Raw genomic sequence first — 17922 nt, 5'->3', positions numbered from 1 at the left:
GTCCTAAAGTAAAACTACTTTTTTTTTTATTTCTCAGCCAGGTGGTGATTTGTTCAAACAGAACAAGTGTTCTTTTTATGTTCATTTAATTCAAAGGAAGTAAAATCCTTCTTGAAAAATCTGCACAGCTAACACTGACATCACAAAAATAATAATATTTTCTTAAAATATTTTTAAATGTGGCTTACAAAATGTCAGCACATCTCGCAGTAAAAACATGAGGGGGAAACACAACTGAACGCGCTGTGTGGATGTGTTAGGAACGCATCCCCACGTTCTGGTGGTGTCTCTCTTTAAATCCTCCGGGCGGAAACAACATCCTCCTCCTCGGTTAGCGCCCGCTGGCTGTCATTCGTCCAAGGCGAGCCAGCCGGTGCTATCGTGGCGCTGGCAGAGTGGAGCAGCGCGAGCCGCATGTAAATGAACACTTGTGCCTCCGTGTTGTTGTCACCTGAGGATCCAGAGGGGCACGTTGACCGTCATCGGCGAGCAGACCGTAAACGTCTCGTGTGGAGATATAAAAAGGGAAGGTTAAACTGTACTACTTTGGAGGAAACGCTGATGTCCGCTAATCTGTGCCGTGCGGCGCTGCCGTTTCTCGCTACAACACGGTGAGTGATGATCCGTGAGTTTTGTGGCTGTAATGTCCAGCGCTTTCATCGGTTGGTTCACCTGTGTTGGCCGCTGGGTGATGCACCCCGGCGGGGCATACAGCTGCGATGACACGCGGAATCGATTTATCGAAGAGTGACTTCAAATACTTCCCTAATTCCCCAAAGCGCACCCCTTGAGGAAACCATATGTAAATAAATGTAATGTAAAATTGCAGAGTTGACGTATATCACCAGTAGATGTGGTCTTACAGCACAGCCTAATACTTAACGCGTAATTAACGGCTTACAATTAAGTAAATTAACTAATTGTTGCCCGTAGACAGTCGCGCGGAAGGGGACGCGGTCAGGTAGGGTGCATGCAATCAATTAAGCAGTCAGTAATGAATGGTCCACGTGACAGTCTTTATCCAGGCTCTGCCATCATCATCATTACGCATGTCCAATGCTGTGCCTTTGCATGAAGTGTGTGTGTGTGCGCGCGCGCGCGTGCGTCTCAGTCCTTGAACCTCAAACCTACCACAGCAGGCTGGCAGCCTGAGAGGAATCTGGATCCAATCCCTGTTGCACATCCAGCTGTCTGAAATGCATCTTCTGTTCTCCCAGGAGTTGCTTTTGCCTTGAAGGCTAGTTTTGCCTTTTGAAATTAATGTCACAGAGTTGGTTGGTTGGTTAACAGTAAGGACACATTCCCATTCCATCACTTGATGGAAGATTTTTTTTCCCAAATCTTTTTTATGTCTTGGCCTGTGGGATTAGAGGAATTTCAGATTGGCATTGTAAAATGTCTGATGCACATTTTCACTCCACGGGGAATACAGAGGGGAGCTATCTTCACAGCGGGTGTGTAGTATGATTAAATATGCTATAGCCTACTTATCAGACAAAGCTGGAATCTGGATCTCCCACACAGGAAATACAACTTCAGCCTCTCTGTCTCAGGAGATTGTTGGCGGAGAAGAAAATCTCTGGGCAAGAGACTTCCGTGGGCTTACATGGCTTCGGTGAAGAAGTACACCGCCTTCAGACCTTCCCACATCGAAGGTCACCCATGAGTGACACAGGGCCCTTCCACCTTGGATGCTGGCAATCAGCGGGTTGTCAGCTGGAGGGAAATCCCTTAGGGCTGCAACTCCCGATTCTTTTCATTGTCGATTAATCTGTTGATTATTTTCTCAGTTAAACAATTAAGTTGTTTGGTCTATAAAATGTCAGAAAGTGGTAAAATATGTTGATCAGTGTTTCCCAAATCCCAAGATGACGTCTTCAAATGCCTTGTTTTGTCCACAACTCAAAGATATTTAATTTAATGTCACAGAGGAGTGAAGAAACTAGAACATATTCCCATTTTCAAAGCTGGAGACTTCGATTATCAAAATAGTTGGCGATTAATTTAATAGTTGACAGCTAATCGGTTAAACTGTGCAGCTCTAAAATCCATCCTTCCATTTTGGCAGAGCAGCTCGGTTGTATTAATGGTCTTATAATATGTGTGCTGGGCTGTACACTTTGTGCTGTTGTAGACCTCAACAAAGAAAGGTCGGGGGGGGGTAGCTCTCCTTGTTGCTTTGATGACCACAGGCGGAAATCATGTATTGTTTGTGGTTTATCTCTCAAAGGTCTCATTTCTCCCCAAGCAGCATACAACTCAGGGGCACTTGAACATTGTAGTGAGTCAAAGTCCCTCTTGTTTGTTCAGGCTATAGCCAAGTGTAATCGGATCTCTAAACGGGAGTGCTTTACCGGTAGGTTTTCTTAAATGACTCTTGTTTAATTAGGGATATCCTGCCTACTGTTAATGGACGCATTTAGACTCATTTCTGTGCTGGCCATACCACATTAGAGAAGATTGATCCGTTCCTAATGTCCGTCTTACACTAGTCCAAGTCTCAGCACTTTGCCCAATTGCATGGAAACGTTAGCAGCTGCTGGATATGTGTGTCGACTGCATTAAATTGAGCTGGTGGCAATAACCTTTTTGCCCGTAAATATCCAACAGAGGTACATGGCTGACTGCATGGAAGCACACAGTAACATCTAATAACTCTGGAGAGACAAGGCCCCCTTTTCTTGGCTGTTATCTAGAAATATTGGGACTTTCAACCAGCACTTAGGGATATTTAGTGCTGCATTTCTCAAAAAGCTGGGAAGCTACCCAAAAGAGGTTCTCAGAAGGCACAAATTGGACATTGTCTTCACTCAGCTGTCATCAGAAAACCCTTTTCTGCTGACTCTGTAAGAAAGAAAAGTTGTCCTTCTGTTTTTATTTTTAAATAAGACGCAAGATTGTATGTCTTGAATCTTATGCTTTTCTTCTTTTGATTCAAGTGAGACTCATTCAGTCTGAATCAACAATCACACCCGAGACATTTGCTCAGTTCCTAGTCCTTCTTAGATTTAAGAATTCGGCAGCCGGGCGCTTTAAGATCAATTCTGTTGGTGCGAAACCGAGTCCCTGGTGCTCATTATCCTCTTGCACAGGCTCTATCTTGCGTTTTCTCTCCTATCTGTGAGTCTTTAAGTCTTACCGCTGTGTCTTACCATAGGTATGAATGAATCAAATATTCACCAGGAAAGCTGTAATTTCCCTGCAGGGTCTTGCCTTCACACTCCTCTACCTTCCCCCTCCCCTCCCTCCAAAAGCCTTAACGCCTCTCCGGTCTTATTTTACATCCATGCTCTCCGCTCATCTCTTGCTCTCCTCATGCTTCTCACAGCTGACTCTCCCTGCGTGTGTCCCCCCCCCTCCCCCCATCCAAGCCCCTCTGCATCCCCCTGATAATATCACTGACGGAACCCTTGTTAAATTATGCATGAATTCAGTAAATTATATCTTGTAACTTTTCATCAACATTGTCTTCTCCCTCTTTCCAGTTATTTCCGTTTTCTTAAAAATGTGGTTTTCATCAAATTTTCATTTGTGGCCCTATTTTTAGCATTTTTATTTAGCTTCTCGCTCTCATCCCTCCCTTTTCGAATGCCTCTAAGGGAAACAAAGTTGCAACTGAATGAAAATGTTGAAGACGCCCACTGCTTTGGAGAGAGAGAGAGAAAGAGAGAGAGAGAGAGAGAGAGAGAAGATGTTCCTCTGGGGATTATGCAAACTTGTGCCAGACATAGAGCAGGGCAATATGGATAAAATCAAATATCTCAATATTTGATTCACATTTATCCCGAATACCTCAATGTCAGTATTGTGGCAATATTGTAGGGTTAACAATTGGTGCTTTCACAAAATATGCACACAATGAGATTTTTCTCAAATAACTGTGGGTAAAGGCAAATAATGGAACAGCTAGAACAGTCTGGTGTGGAGAAAATGACATCACTCTATGGTAATGCAGCCTTTAAAATCAGGAAAAGACAACACTCGGGCCATATCAGGATATTACGATATCCAAAATGTAAGACGATATCTAGCCTCATATCGATGTTGATACAATATTGGCCAGCCCTAGCCAGACATCAGATGTGTCTTTTAAAAGGAACATAAGGAGCCCCTCTTGAGATGCCGGCTCCCCTCTAGCGTTCCATATTGACCACTTATCCCCAGCATGTCTTTCTACTTTAAGTATTCCACAAGTATCACAAGAGAGAATAACCTTTTCCAGCAGCTTAGGAAGAAGAAAAAAAATGGCTTCATGAATAAAACTATTTCAGTGAAAGCTCACTGTTTTCAGATGAAAGTGAAATCTCTGTATCGAAGGAAGAAAAATGTGTTCAGCGTGACAGTCCTACTCAGAGAACTGTGTTTAGACATATGTAGTGTATGTCTTTCCTCTGTAGCCTAGACCAAATTGAAAAACCCTGTGCCATTAGCGAGATGTCTTAACAATGATGTATATCTAATGGCTTGTCGACTTCTGTTCAGCAGAGTGCCTCTCTGCCGACCCCTGCTGACCATGCGGAGTGTGTGTGCCGTGGTCTTGGCGCTCGCCGCTGCCGCCCTCAGCTCGGCAGACTCCGACACGCACAGACTGAGGCATGACTCCAACCTGGAGATCTGTATCCTTCTGCTGCCAGTGGGCAGAGGTGTGGGTGTGGGTGTGTGTCTGTGTGTGTCTTTTTAATGTGACAGATGGGTGCATGAGAGAGCATTTATGTGAGTTATGCCCATGGGGAGAGTGTGTGTGTGTCCTCCTGACCTCTTATTAGACAAGCGGCTGTTTGAGACGAAGAGGAAAGATCAACTCAACGCCCTCAAGAATCTGGTCGAGCTGAACGACATCAACCAGCAGTACAAGATCATAGACATCATGCTCAAAGGACTCTTCAAGGTTGTGTGTGTGTGTGTGTGGTGTGGTGGTGTGTGTGTTGTGTGTTTTGGTGTTAGTGTTGGTGAGTGTGTGTGTGTGTGTGTGTGTGTGTGTGTGTGTGTGTGTGTGTGTGTGTGTGTGTGTGTGTGTGTGTGTGTGTGTGTGTGTGTGTGTGTGTGTGTGTGTGTGTGTGTGTGTGTGTGTGTGTGTGTGTGTGGTGTGTGTGTGTGTGTGTGTTGTGTGTGTGTGTGTGTGTGTGTGTGTGTGTGTGTGTGTTCTCACATCCTGTGCTCTGTGGGGCAGCAGCAAAAGTAACACCACTAGTTTAAAATAAAACACTGACAGCAACAGTTATTGTAAGAGCTTGACAGTCTTGTGCTCTCAGCAGATGAGAAAGTTCCCAGCCTACAGAGAATTAAAGCTTTAAATCCAAGGTTTACATTCATCGCCATGTTTCCTTGCATGCATTTGAATGTTTATTCACACACGGCTGCCGGGAGTGCCATTCACTCCCATTAAGCTCCGAGCTTTGCCTTGCAGAATGCTTTATTTTCCCAGAGGACAGTTATCTATGCATCTGCGTGCGTCTCAAGGACGGTCAAGCGGCTAGAATACATCGTCAGCAGTGTGTGTGGGTGTGTGTGTGGGTGGGTAGGTGTGTGTGGGTGTTATACTTTCCTCTTGATAGAACTTTTAAAGCAGCAGTTTTAAACACGTCCCCAGTTTAAACTACTTATTTTTTGTGATCAAAAAACCTTTTGAGATTTTTTTTGTGTGTGTGATTGTGTTCCAGGGCCAAAGAGAAAATAAAAAGTATACACGACAAGAAAGATGGGGGGGGGGGGGGGACTACATATTGTAATATACAATATTATATTACATTATTACATATACATTATCACAATATGGTCTTCTGGCCCCTTGTTGCTCATCCAAATAGAATCCGCTGTGAAGTTGTGTTCAGCAGATTTACTGCAATCCCTCAATCTCAGCTGGGAAGAAAGGGGTACGTAAAATATGATAGGGATACATTTTCCTTTTTTGAAATCCTACCACCACCAGTACCATTAATCCCCAGCACACAGTGTAGAGTAAATAAATCTGGCCATTGAGCTTTTTTTTGTTTTTCCTTATTTATTTATTTTTTTAAAGGTGTTGGAGGACTCGAGACAAATCCTGGTTGCGGCCAACATGCAGCCCGATGACCCGTTCCCAATGGACGATAAGATCAAAGAAGGTCCGATTCACTTCTTACACCTCAGCTGTTGCATCATTTCATTTCATTTTTCTGTGTCCCACAGGACTGATTCCCTTTTACACCTTAGCTCTTTCATCATTTCATTTTTTTTTTTCCCTCTCTACTTATATAAGCCACTTTATTTCGCAGCACCTCAGTGTTTCTTTCACGCTCTGCTTCTGTCTCCACCACCTCTGACTGATTTGTCTTGTGCTCTGTTCCCCCCCCCCCCCCCCCCCCCCCCGTTTTCTAAAAGCTCCACCTCGTGTCAGTCTTTCTTTCTTTTTCAGTGCCAGCGGGTGCCAATAATATCAGCTTTAACATCTGTCTGAAATGTCACACATATCATTTCCCCTATCTATTTATTTATTTAATTAATTATTTATTTATTTATTTAATTTTCAGGCTTATTCAACGCCACTACCTATTTTGTTGTGTTCCCCGAACAAAATCAACCATTGCTCGAGCTGCACTCCTCCCCTTGTTATGTGCATCAGCATGTTTCTGTGTGTTTTCTCAGCACAAATATATCATCAAACTTGTCCTACTTCTTCCGTTCCTCTATCTTTCCTCTCTCTGTATAAATCTCTGCAGCTTATTCCCATGTGGTGGAGAATACAGCATTTTTTGGCGACGTGGCGTTGCGTTTCCCACGTATCGTCCACCACTACTACGACCGGAACAACGACTGGGACGGTCTGCTGCGCTGGGGGCTGAATTTCTGTAACCAGACGGGGGTTTTCACAGGAGGAGCTCACCAACATGTCCTCACACTTGTAAGACTTGACAATCACCTATCCTGTCCTTCTTGTTACCTAAATCATTTCCTCTGCAGAAGGAGTATAGTGAGAACAGGGACAAATGTGAATGCAATATATAACACGCAGTAGTGTAAACTGGTCTGGTACACAGATATGACTCAGCCTATATAGTAATTTTTAATTTATACGGTTTATTGATCCCCAGTGGGGAAATTACAAGTACATGTGCATCTGCTGTCACATCGTCTGTGTCAGCTAATGCTGCTCTGCCATCACTGCAAAATGTGTCCATGATGCATTGAGGCCTTTTGAAACTTAAAAGAGGAAAAGTGGATGAACTAGTATTCGTTATTTAATGTGTGGGTAAATGAACTGCACTCCTGCAGGATTAATCTGTGACCCTAGTAATGTGCCAAGAGGATTATAATGTGGAAGTAGCAGCAGTGAAAGTCTGCCTCCAGCCCGCACTTGTGCCTCAGTAACCCCACTCATAGTTTCTGATCCCCTACTCTCTCTATTTCATGTAGCTCATAGTCTTAGGGTCTCAAACTGAAATGATTCAAAGGATAAAATGAGCTATAATACTCAGAAGAAATGTTCATTTCTGTCTGCAGCTCATACTGCTTTATTAGCTGCAGAGTAAGCAACGGGCCCATGTCTCATTTTCATTCCTTATCTCCTTTTGAATAAATGATAATGTCCCCCCTTCCTTCTCTTTTCCTCTGTCATCTGTCTGTTCTGCTCATCTCTCAGATGTCACAGGAGCTGGGAATAACGGAGAAATCCCCAGACTTTATAAACCCGTACCGCACAGAGAGAGACGATGTGAGTAAGATGCATACATGTTGTTCCACCCTCGGCCTCTCCTAATAACCCTTTAGGTCCCATGTTGTAAAAAGTAAGATATGCATGTGTTTTTTATCATAAAGCAGGTCAAGGTGCTATATGAATACCGTGAAATGCTCACTCCACAGAAAATTACACGCAGCCCGCATGAGCTGCCTGGACTGTACGGTTGTGATGTCACAACTATGCTATACGTATATAGGTAGAAAGTGCCGCTACGGTGACGTTAGAGTCATTCCCCAGCTGCAATGACTTCAAGAGAAACATTGACCAATCAGCGCAGACTTTGCTTTTTCGCTAGGGGGGACAGATGCTAAAACGGAGCATTCCAGACAGAGGGGTAATACATGTGTATTCAGACTGGCAGAATGAGACATTTTTTAACAATAAAGCATGTAAACATGTTCCATTAGAAACCAAAAATACAAGTATGAAGCTGAAAACTATAATATTGGACCTTTGACATTCTAACGGCCCCCTAGTTCCACATACACAACTAGTAATAGACAGATGGTTGCTTTATCATACGGTTTCTAGAAAAAAGTCCTTTTTTAAAATCTCTCACACACAACCATCTCTCTAACCCTTATTCGTCTGCTTCAGGTGCTTCACACTGCCGAGGCTTTCCAGAAGATCCTGAGGGAGGAAGAGAAGAGGAGGAGGAAAGAAGAGAAGAGGAAAGAAATCAGGAAAGGTCCTCGCATCTCGCGCTCCCGCAACGAGCTATAGCGCTACAGCGCCGTGCATGTGGAGAGCAGAGAAGAGGGGGAAGGAGCACAGTCCACAAGGGGTGGCTTGACTTGTAGACTCCTGTCGACAGTGAAAGAAATAAAAAGCTGTCATCACTTGTACAAAAGCCAGGTGCTCTGTTGAAAACGAGAGAGGAACCCTCAAGGTGACACAAAAAGGGGAAGTGGAGGTTAGTCGGTTTCTGACAAAGGCTTGAATCGCTGTACATCTGCGGTGATTCATAATTGGAAAATCTAACGTATAGGAGGTAAAAGACGTCTCTGGAATAGGAGTTGATAAGGGAAACTCATTTTTGATAACCTGAGGATTACATAACTGTACTTTGGAATATCATTTTAGTATAATCTTTAAAAAAAAACTGCAAAAGCCCATTATATGTTGTCTGGTCCAGATTAAATGTGTCTAAAGCCCATATGCTCCAAATACACTTGTTTGCCAAATATAGATTTGTCCTCATCTCATTACAATTTGATGTGTTTCTGGTAGATCCAGCTTGAATTGATAATGGAATACAACTAATAATTATTTTCCTTGAACTGAGATTTGTAGGATTTCTAGATGCAGATTTATGTTCTTACTGCTCAAGGTTTTAAGGACTTGTATTTTGTTTTTCTGGAATATATCAAGGTATTCCTTAATTTGTTTATTTTACTTATTTAATGTCCTGTTTAATGTTTTTTCATTTTGTCACCATCATTAGTGAATTTCCCATTTGCATACTGTATTTGGCATTCTTTTAACACCAATCTTGGTAATTGTTAAATGTCCCTTAGTTAATATAAGAACCATTTTATCCTGTTGAAACTATGTCAACAGACTTAGAGAAATGACCCTTTGTCTTGTAACACTGCACCTGTGTCTGTGTTACATATTTTGTTAAGTTTTTCTGTTTTATAATTCCCAGAAATTGACATATTGAAATGGTTTAGATCAATGGAATTGAGATTGGTGTAATTTTGAAATAGTATTATGACTGTTATAAAACGTTATGTATATTCAGAGAATATCAAAATGTAATTGCTGCAGAATGAACAAGTCATTTTGTTATCAAATTTATTTGAAATAAAGTGACTGACATGTACAAAACAAAGACTTATTTCATATTCCCACGGTGTTTCACAGCTGTCAGCCAACAGAGGGCAGGCAGTCACCAAACTGACTTTCTACAACCAAAGTCCAATGTTGACGTTTGGGTCGACCAGAATAGAGCGGAACCAAACATGTAGGCCTAGCTAACTGTAGCTACATTCGGAGGATAACTAAAACTTACATGCAGAGAAGAGACGACCTATTTCAGGAAGAGGTGTCTAATAACGTGGACTCGGGTAAGCTAATGTCTTCATGTCGTCATAGTTGCTGTTTTGGTCCTATAGCTAACTAAATGATTTACGTTAGCTTAGCTGGCGTCGTTTTAATAATAAATAGCAGGGGTTAGCGTGGCATTTAGGATTAAAACTTGCCGCATTTGATGTCTTATTTTAGTTTAAAGTTTTGTTTTCTTTGGGTAGCGTTTTAGTTATAAACGTCAAACCGAAGCAAATAGTGCTACATTTTCTCAACTTACTTGTGACGTTATTTAACGTTAGCTAACCTATTCAGTTGTAATGTTTTGTTTCTGTCCGGAACCTTCCTGCCAAACACTGCCTTTTCTAGGCTACAGGTAACACAAAACAAGAGAATTCTCATAATTAACCCATGTGACTGCGGTGAACATATCAATAGTCACAGTAAGTTACAGACACTTTTCTGTTGTGCAGTTTTTCCACCAGGGGGATTAGCAAGAGAAAATTTGAAGCCAGTTGATAATGGAGTGTGAGAAGGAAAGAGATGACTCTGAAACCAGATGGAAAGAAGAACTCCGGCTGGTCCTCATTGGAAAGACCGGATCTGGAAAGAGTGCGTCTGGAAACACCATCCTGGGCCGGAGGCAGTTCCTGTCACAGATCAGTGCTAGCTCTGTCACCCAGATTTGCCAGCTTGGGAGCACTGAGCTTGTCGAGGAAGAGGATGCTGAGGAGGACGGCCTGACTGTCACACAGAGCAGAATGAGGAGAGTCACGGTGGTGGACATGCCGGGTTTTGGGGACACTCTCCTGAGTGTGGAGCAGATCCATGCAGAGGTAGCCAAATGTGTGTCTCTCTCTGCCCCTGGGCCACATGCTTTCCTCCTGGTGGTTCCAATAGGACGATATACAGACAATGAGAACCAGGCTGCCTGCGAGTTGACCAAAATATTTGGGGAGGATGCAGTCCGTCAGCACACATTGGTTCTTTTTACCAGGGGGGATGACTTGGAGAGCATGGGGATTGAAGATTATCTGAGGGAGACTGCACCTGCTGGGCTTAAAGCTCTGATGGAAAGGTGTGGGGGCAGGTACCATGTACTCAACAACAAAGACCCCAGTAACTCAGCACAGGTTAAAGCACTGTTAATGAAGGTGGACAAGATGGTGAAGCAGACTTACGGAGGGTTTTATACTAACGCTATGTTTTTAGAAGCAGAGGCCGCCATCAGGGAGGAGCAGGAAAGGATGTTGAGGGAGCGAGGGCGAGCAGAGGGGGACGAACAATGGGGAAACGATGGCAGCATGGAAGAACAGGCTAGACTCGCAAAACAACGAAAGTATGACTTGGAGTTTAACAGAGCAGAGAGCTTAGATATGCGATCACAGGGGGTCAGGAGGAGGGGATTGGAGAGAGGAAATGAAGAAGAATTTAGGGTGGAGAGGTGGACAGAGGAGAGCAGAGGCAACCCCTTCAGCTTCCTGAGGAACAGAGTTGAACAATGGAGGGATCCGTTCAGAGGCAGGCCCAGAGACCGCAACAGGTCTTTGAGCAGGCGGCAGACTCTCCGTTCATCCATGAGGAGGGAGGCTGCGCTTTCTGTTAAGGTGCTGGAGAGAGTTAAGATCCTGGTGGCTGCTGGAGCCACAGGCATGGCAGTAGGGGCAATGTTTGGGGTAGCTGCCCCTTTAGCAGCTGCAGCCGGGGCATCTTTCATGGGGAACTCGGTTGGTTTTGCTGCAGGTCAGCTAGCTGGGATGTCTGGAGTCGGGGGTACAGGTGTTGGAACAGCTGTTGGAGCCATAGTGGCGGCAGCCTCAGGGAAAACTGCAGTGGCTCTGGGGGCAGCAACTGGGGGAGTTTTGGGTGGTTCTGTTGGAGCCGTTGCTGGTGCTGAAGCTGCCAGTCCTAGGGAGGGTGCTCTGGATGCCCTGGGGCACGTTAGTCTCATAGGGGCCTCTGCTGTGGGGCTCGCAGCAGGTGTGGGAGGCACCATGGGAGCTGGGGCTGCTTTAGGCGCAGCTCTGGAGGGAGCAGCTTTCAGCACAGCAGCCCTCTGTGGAGCTGAAACTGCATCAGTAGGGGCAGCAGGGGTAGCCAATGCGTCTGCAGCTCCGAGTTTAGCCTCAGCAGCAGGACATCATGCAGTGGCCTCTGTAGGAAGTGTAGCTGCAGGTACTGGGACTCCTCAGTGTGCTGCAGCCGGAGCAGCTTTAGCTCATGAGATGGCTGTAAATGCCCCAGTGGCTGCTGGGTATGGCAGTGCTGTATGTGGGTTAACAGGGCCCAGTGTGTCATCCGTGGCCAGCAGGGTTGTGTCAGACCCCTGGGGCACTGTGGCAGTATCGACACGCTTAATGACTGCAGTGGCTGAGATCGGCAAGGCTGCAGCAGGCATTGCCCTGGCTGGTGGTCTGGTAGTGAAGGTAGTAAAGGAAAAAGTCAGATGTGGCACAGGAACAACTGAAGCCAGTTACTCAGAGAAGAAGTCATATGAAGTCTACTGGAACAAATAAATACAGGCTATGAATAGAATAGAGCCATAAACCAGTGAATGAGATCATATTTTTTCCTGCATGGCCTCCTGATTAAATACTAGACGCCACAGTAGTTTCCTGCTGTAAGAGATATTGCTATGTCACGGAAACAAACCACCGCAAAGATGCAGTCACAAATTATTATAGATAGAAGAGAGCAGAAATTGAAATTGTAAATTTTGGTTGGAGGCTGGTGAATGAGTTCAGTGAACTTTTGCAATGCTGTGTGATGACTAATAGAGACAAACACATTTGTATCTAATACATTTTTATAAGGTTGTGTTTAATCTCGCCTAATTTCTTCATACATACATTTTTTTTAAAGGGGCTGTACTTGATATTTACAACTATAATTTAGCAGTAAACAAATATTTGCTATGTAAAGATATTGAGGAGTAATGACGTCCTTAGCAGAGAATGAAGTCACACTCCCTCTGTGTGTGTCCAAGCTTCTCTGTTCTTTGTTTAGATAGCCAGTGTGTCCGTGCTTGTGTATTAGTGCAAAACGGCGGTATTTCACGCACTGGGGAGTGGTCTGTGAAAGCCAAGTGGAGGCAATCCTAGTCCGCTGTTATTTTTTGTTGTTGCAGAATTTGAAGTACAGCCCCTTTACAACAAAGAAAATATAAAAAGACATTTAGTTCTGGAAAGTGGCCTGATGAACATGTCAGCCATGTAAGCTCAGATGAAAGAGTGACATGAATTTTATAAATTTGACTTTCTTTTGGCCTTTCTCAAAATAATCAGACCTGTAAACTGAAAATGAGACATTCTTAAAGGTCCCATGGCATGGTCCCATTTCACTTTTTTCATTTCACCATTTCACACAGGTTTTTTAACATTACTATGCGTTTCCCCAGCCTGCCTATGGTCCCCCAGTGGCTAGAAATGGTGATGGGTGTAAACCGAGCCCTGGGTATCCTGCTCTGCCTTTGAGCCTTTGAAAGCTCAGATTGGCCGATCTGGAATCTTGCCTCTTATGAGGTCATAAGGGGCAAGGTTACCTCCCCTTTCTCTGCTTTGTCCCCCCTCTCCTCCTCAAAAGCTAAAGACTCAGAATGGCACAAACTAAGGACAGCTCATTGTGGGACAGGCTCTAGTGGCTGTAATTCTGCACCAAGGCTGAATTTTGGGAAAGAGACTTCAGACCCAGCGTTAGGGGACCACTAAGGTCTATGTAAAAGCATCCAAAGAGCACCAAGTCGGGGGACCTTTAAGCATCATATAAAAGTATTTGCTGAGTGAGATTATTGTGTTAATGTAACTAATCTTACTCATTACAGTAATGGGTGTTGAAAATGAACAAAAGAACTGAATTATTGTATTTAAATCCTGAAGTGTTTGTAATGACAGTGGGTAAGTTTTGCAGTTATGTATTAACACTATTTTTGACTAACCCGTTTTCAACTGCTGTATTATCCACAGTTCTATAGTGTGTTCACTTTGTTGCAGTGAAATAAAAAGCCAAGTATTCTTCCATGACATTTTCTTTGGCCTCATTTCATGTCTACGGTTGTTGAGTTGTTTTTACTTAATTTTATGCAATTACCACAAGAACATTTTCTGAAGATCGCTTTTAGGTTTAGGTGTTTGTGCTTGAGTATGTTTTGTGGGACTTTTTTTAATCCACTGTACCTCACATCTGATGGATGGATTACGTACATACGTTAATAATTCATCAACAGCAGTACCTGGATGCATTATGTTTTGGGATTTTCCGTCCATCCCATTTTTGTGAACTTGATATCTCAGGAACGCCTTGAGGCAATTTCTTCAAATTTTGGACAAACCTCCACTTAGATTTAAGCATTAACTGATTAGATTTTGGGGGTCACTCGTCTTAAAGGAATGTCTTTAAAAGCAATTTTCTCGCCAATATTCAACGCCATAACTCAAGAACAAAAGGGGATACCTTTGGACGCATACTAACTTGGTGACAATACTCTCGAAACTCTATGGACTGTAAAGATCTTCTGTGCTGCCAGATTGAAGATGTGTGTGAAGCCTCCACGTTTCACCAAAAATACACCATTTCTTAAATTCCCTTAAAACCACTACATATATTATGTAAATCTAGTCAGACATGGATGTAAACTGCAACTTGATTGGTTCGTAGAGGCATACAACCACAAAGTGGTAATTCTAGTTTAAAAAAAATAAATCTTAATTCATCAAAACTTTAATATTTTGAACTGCTTATAGCCTACTTATAGTTACTTTTTTTAACTAAGTAAAACTGTAGGGAGCATTTTTCTGCACTGTTGCTGCTTTTTTTTTAAAACCCTGACATGAAGTAAACTATTTGGATGCATTATAAAGGTGAAAATAATTAACCCTTTGAATGGACAGTATATTTAATTAAAAAATGATGCAATACGGTATTGCATTTAAATTGAACACAAAACATTTTTTAAGAAGGGCTACAGAGAAACATGCGTATCATTTGACTAAACATGTCTCCAGTATTTATTGAATTATATGTATTCATTCATTATTTTTTGTCATTAGCTTCTTCTTAGGCGCTAAACTGTCTAATGAAGTCATGGATGTTTTAGGAGAAGTCCACTTCTTTTCATAAATAAATGGGGCGCGGTTTATTCAAATGAAGCTTCTGATGGTGACGCACTATCAGACCACGGCAAATACGGTCTTGTCATTGGACGATGGTAACTGGTCTCATGACAACAACAGCTAGGTTACGGCCAATCAGAACCCGCTTTGGGCCACATAGTCTGTTTGTGAATGACGTAATGAGCGTAAAACAATATGGCGGCGACTTAAGCGTATATCGGTTTGATCTATCTAGTTTATCGCTATATAGGTATGCCTCTCTTGGGGTTCTAGTGTTCTACTACGGTTGGTCCGGAAAGAACATTTTTTTCGATCAGATAAGGGGGTTGTAGGCGTTGCTGAACGCCACCGAATATCCTTCGGGTGCTGTTGTTCCCCCCTGCTAACCTCCGGTGACAGCCGGGGAGGCGAGGTGCTAGCGTAACAGACAGGATGGATACCGGAGAGTACGTCTCCACCATGGAGAACATGGACCCCACTTTAGCGGAATTAGGGGATGAATTCACCTTAGGAGACATCGACGGTGAGTGTCACTGCTAACACTGTTAAGTGTTTTTTTGTTTTCTTAAGCGTCTTAAGTGTTTCCGCACAGGTTGAGAGCTCTAGCTACGAGATGCTCGTCCTGCTGAGCGGAAAGAGCTGAAGGCTGCACGAGACACAAAGTTGATTATTCAAAGTATTGTCGATACAGCCGTTGTTTAAAGGGAGGTTGAGAATGATTAGCCGACCAATTAACTGTTGACGTTACATGAATGATGTATGTGTCTGTTGTTTACTTGAGTCAGTTAGATTCATTCCAAACACACACACATCACATTGCAAATATGCATATCATATTTAGCAAATTATGACTTTTGGAAGACATAGCATCAATGGATATGTAATTGAGTAAAGTTTCGGGCAGAATTATATTTTTCATGACGCAAATGAGAGGTGTCATTCATCAGGAATCTTTGTATGTGGGCAGTGAAAGGAGGCAGAAGAGCGTAACCTAACTTGCTCATCAACCTGTGATTGATTTTGTATTTTTACTGTGAGCCAAGGGTCATAAGATGAACCACTGAGATTTTGATTAAAAACTTCCATGTCCAGATTTAAGCTTTTGGTAGAATTTCTTCAGCATCTTTTTCTTTCAACGTTCAAGGTTTTTTTAATTTGTCATGTGTACAACAGTAACAGAAGTAGTCGGTGGCAGTGAAAATCTTAGGCCTCACATGTCTCTGACAACAGTTCTGTAGGCAGGCATTCAGGGAACAGACAGCATCCCTGATCCAATCGACCCCTCTTATCAAAACAAGTTTCTCCCTTTGGCAGACACTGAAAGGACAGGGCTTTTGGTGAAACGCCGGCCAGTGCAGAGTCACCAGATTTCCACTAGGGTGTAATTTTACTTAATGCCAAGTCACCAGACCATGTGGGTGTGTCAGACAGTGTCTACTGGCCATGGTGGACAGTGGCTTAATGACACTACTTAACAAGATGAATCAACCAATACTGGCCAACATTGATGATAATGCACGCAGGCTTTGGTGTCTGGTGTTAATTTTCTTTTCAAAGGGGACCCTTGGACAAAGTAGGCAGACAACACTCCCCCTGGCCACAGTTATATAATCCCACTTAATCATTGTGTGAAAAGACAGGAATGTACACATAGAGAGAGAGAGAGAGAGAGAGAGAGGGAAATGACAACTGAGGGTTGACGGATGAATTCACAGGCGAGCTACAACAAAGACACGCTTGAGTTTTTTTTTTTTACTCAGTCTCTGTTAGGCCAGTAGCTTATCAATCACTTCAATTTCCCCATGAGACAGAGCAGCCAACTACAAAAGAATTGACCCCCTGTTACAAAAACCCTAGGCCCCATCTCCCTAATGATGTGCTAGAGAATTATCGCTTTAATTATTAGGGGTGGGAAAAATAATCGATTCATCGTGATTCTCTCTAGAACGATTCAATGCTCGATTCTGATAAGTTAATAATCGATTATACACAGTATATTTTTTAAATGTGTTTATTTTTTATTTAAAAGTTGCTGTCTCCAGACATCTACAAATCAGAAAACAGAGTGACTGAAAAAGGATGGGATAATGGACAACAACTTAGAGTTTAGGCAAGAGTGCTGAAAAAAGACAAAAATGGCCAAAAGGGGAAAAAAATAAGTTTTGTATATATACAAATGATCTAATAAGACATACATAAAATAATTAGGCAAAACACATATAGGCTGTTCATCTACTTCATCACATTACATGTTTCATGTTCTAAGAAGCCAATTCTCTACCTTTAAACACAAAGAAGGTGACTTTTACAAGCATGTTTAAGGTTTAAGCATGGAATGACTACAAAATAAAAACCTCCAGAAGACATTTCATTAAAACTTGTGTGTGTCAAAATCTAACAAACTCAGATTTAGAAGTGTATTTTTTTTTAAATCACGCATAGAAATGTACATAAAACTGCATTGAGATGCATTGATAATCGGTTTAGAATCAAATCGTTGGTCTCTGAATCGGAATTAAATCGTTCAGGTGCCGAGAGATTCCCACCCCGATTAATTATACATATTTAAAATCTAAGCTAGACAGCGATGGGTCTCAACTCGGAGTTATTATCTTTGTTCTTCAGATGAGCCATGTGTGTTTCGTTGAGTGGAAGGTCTTAGAGAGCCCAGTAAGGGCTCACGCAATTGACCCTATATTCATCCAGAACATTCTTCCTCTTCCAATTATTCTTTTAGCAACGGCAGTTCTGGTTATGTAACCTATTTTCTTTTGCGCCTAGCAGCCTAGGAAACTGTCCCCCTTTTGTGTAAGCTTGTCTAAAGCTCTGAGGTCTCAGAGCTGCTTTGTACTGTCTGTCATCAACAGTCTGCCCCCCCGTGGAGATGTACAAGTGAATGGTCTAATGTGTCTGCCGATGTATTTGTGCATAGTACATGTGACATGTGGAAGACTGACTGGTAAAAGCTCCTGAGCTAGTAATGTTCCTGTGGCATTGTGTATCTGAAACTGTCTCAATCAGGGCTGTTGTTTAAAGGATGATTCAGCGTATTTTCAACCTGGACCTTTT

At 42.8% G+C, this 17922-nt stretch overlaps 3 protein-coding genes across 8 annotated transcripts in view; all 3 read left to right on the top strand.

The window, feature by feature from the left end:
- Positions 1 to 308: 308 nt before the first annotated feature.
- Positions 309 to 8819, top strand: ccdc134 (coiled-coil domain containing 134). 2 transcript variants are annotated; one of them, XM_032536622.1, is made up of 7 exons: positions 309 to 611; positions 4486 to 4616; positions 4767 to 4888; positions 6020 to 6104; positions 6699 to 6880; positions 7619 to 7690; positions 8315 to 8819. In XM_032536622.1, exons 1-7 carry the CDS (start codon positions 421 to 423, stop codon positions 8438 to 8440), a joined length of 909 nt encoding a protein of 302 aa, XP_032392513.1. In that variant the 5' UTR covers positions 309 to 420; the 3' UTR covers positions 8441 to 8819. The 2 variants fall into 2 exon arrangements, with proteins under 2 accessions (XP_032392513.1, XP_032392511.1); XM_032536620.1 differs by having other exon boundaries at positions 4483 to 4616.
- Positions 8820 to 9563: 744 nt separating this feature from the next.
- Positions 9564 to 13488, top strand: LOC116702433 (uncharacterized). Of its 2 annotated transcripts, none has more exons than XM_032536618.1 (2): positions 9564 to 9786; positions 10219 to 13488. In XM_032536618.1, the coding sequence occupies exon 2, from the start codon at positions 10267 to 10269 to the stop codon at positions 12259 to 12261; it is 1995 nt and encodes a 664-aa protein (XP_032392509.1). In that variant the 5' UTR covers positions 9564 to 9786; positions 10219 to 10266; the 3' UTR covers positions 12262 to 13488. The 2 variants fall into 2 exon arrangements, with proteins under 2 accessions (XP_032392509.1, XP_032392510.1); XM_032536619.1 differs by having other exon boundaries at positions 9648 to 9786; positions 10232 to 13488.
- Positions 13489 to 15019: 1531 nt separating this feature from the next.
- The window catches only part of srebf2 (sterol regulatory element binding transcription factor 2), a 20377-nt gene continuing 17474 nt past the window's right edge, over positions 15020 to 17922 (top strand). For 3 of the 4 annotated variants that reach the window (XM_032536615.1, XM_032536614.1, XM_032536613.1), the window contains exon 1: positions 15020 to 15376. In XM_032536615.1, the coding sequence (XP_032392506.1) occupies positions 15286 to 15376 (91 nt within the window). In that variant the 5' untranslated portion in view covers positions 15020 to 15285. The remainder of the gene's footprint in view (positions 15377 to 17922) is intronic. The other variant, XM_032536617.1, reaches the window with a different exon arrangement.

Source organism: Etheostoma spectabile, chromosome 15, assembly GCF_008692095.1.
Source record: "Etheostoma spectabile isolate EspeVRDwgs_2016 chromosome 15, UIUC_Espe_1.0, whole genome shotgun sequence".
Classification (NCBI taxonomy): domain Eukaryota; kingdom Metazoa; phylum Chordata; class Actinopteri; order Perciformes; family Percidae; genus Etheostoma; species Etheostoma spectabile.
The sequence above is the reverse complement of the archived record's forward strand: the minus strand, read 5'-3'. Positions and strand labels throughout refer to the sequence as shown.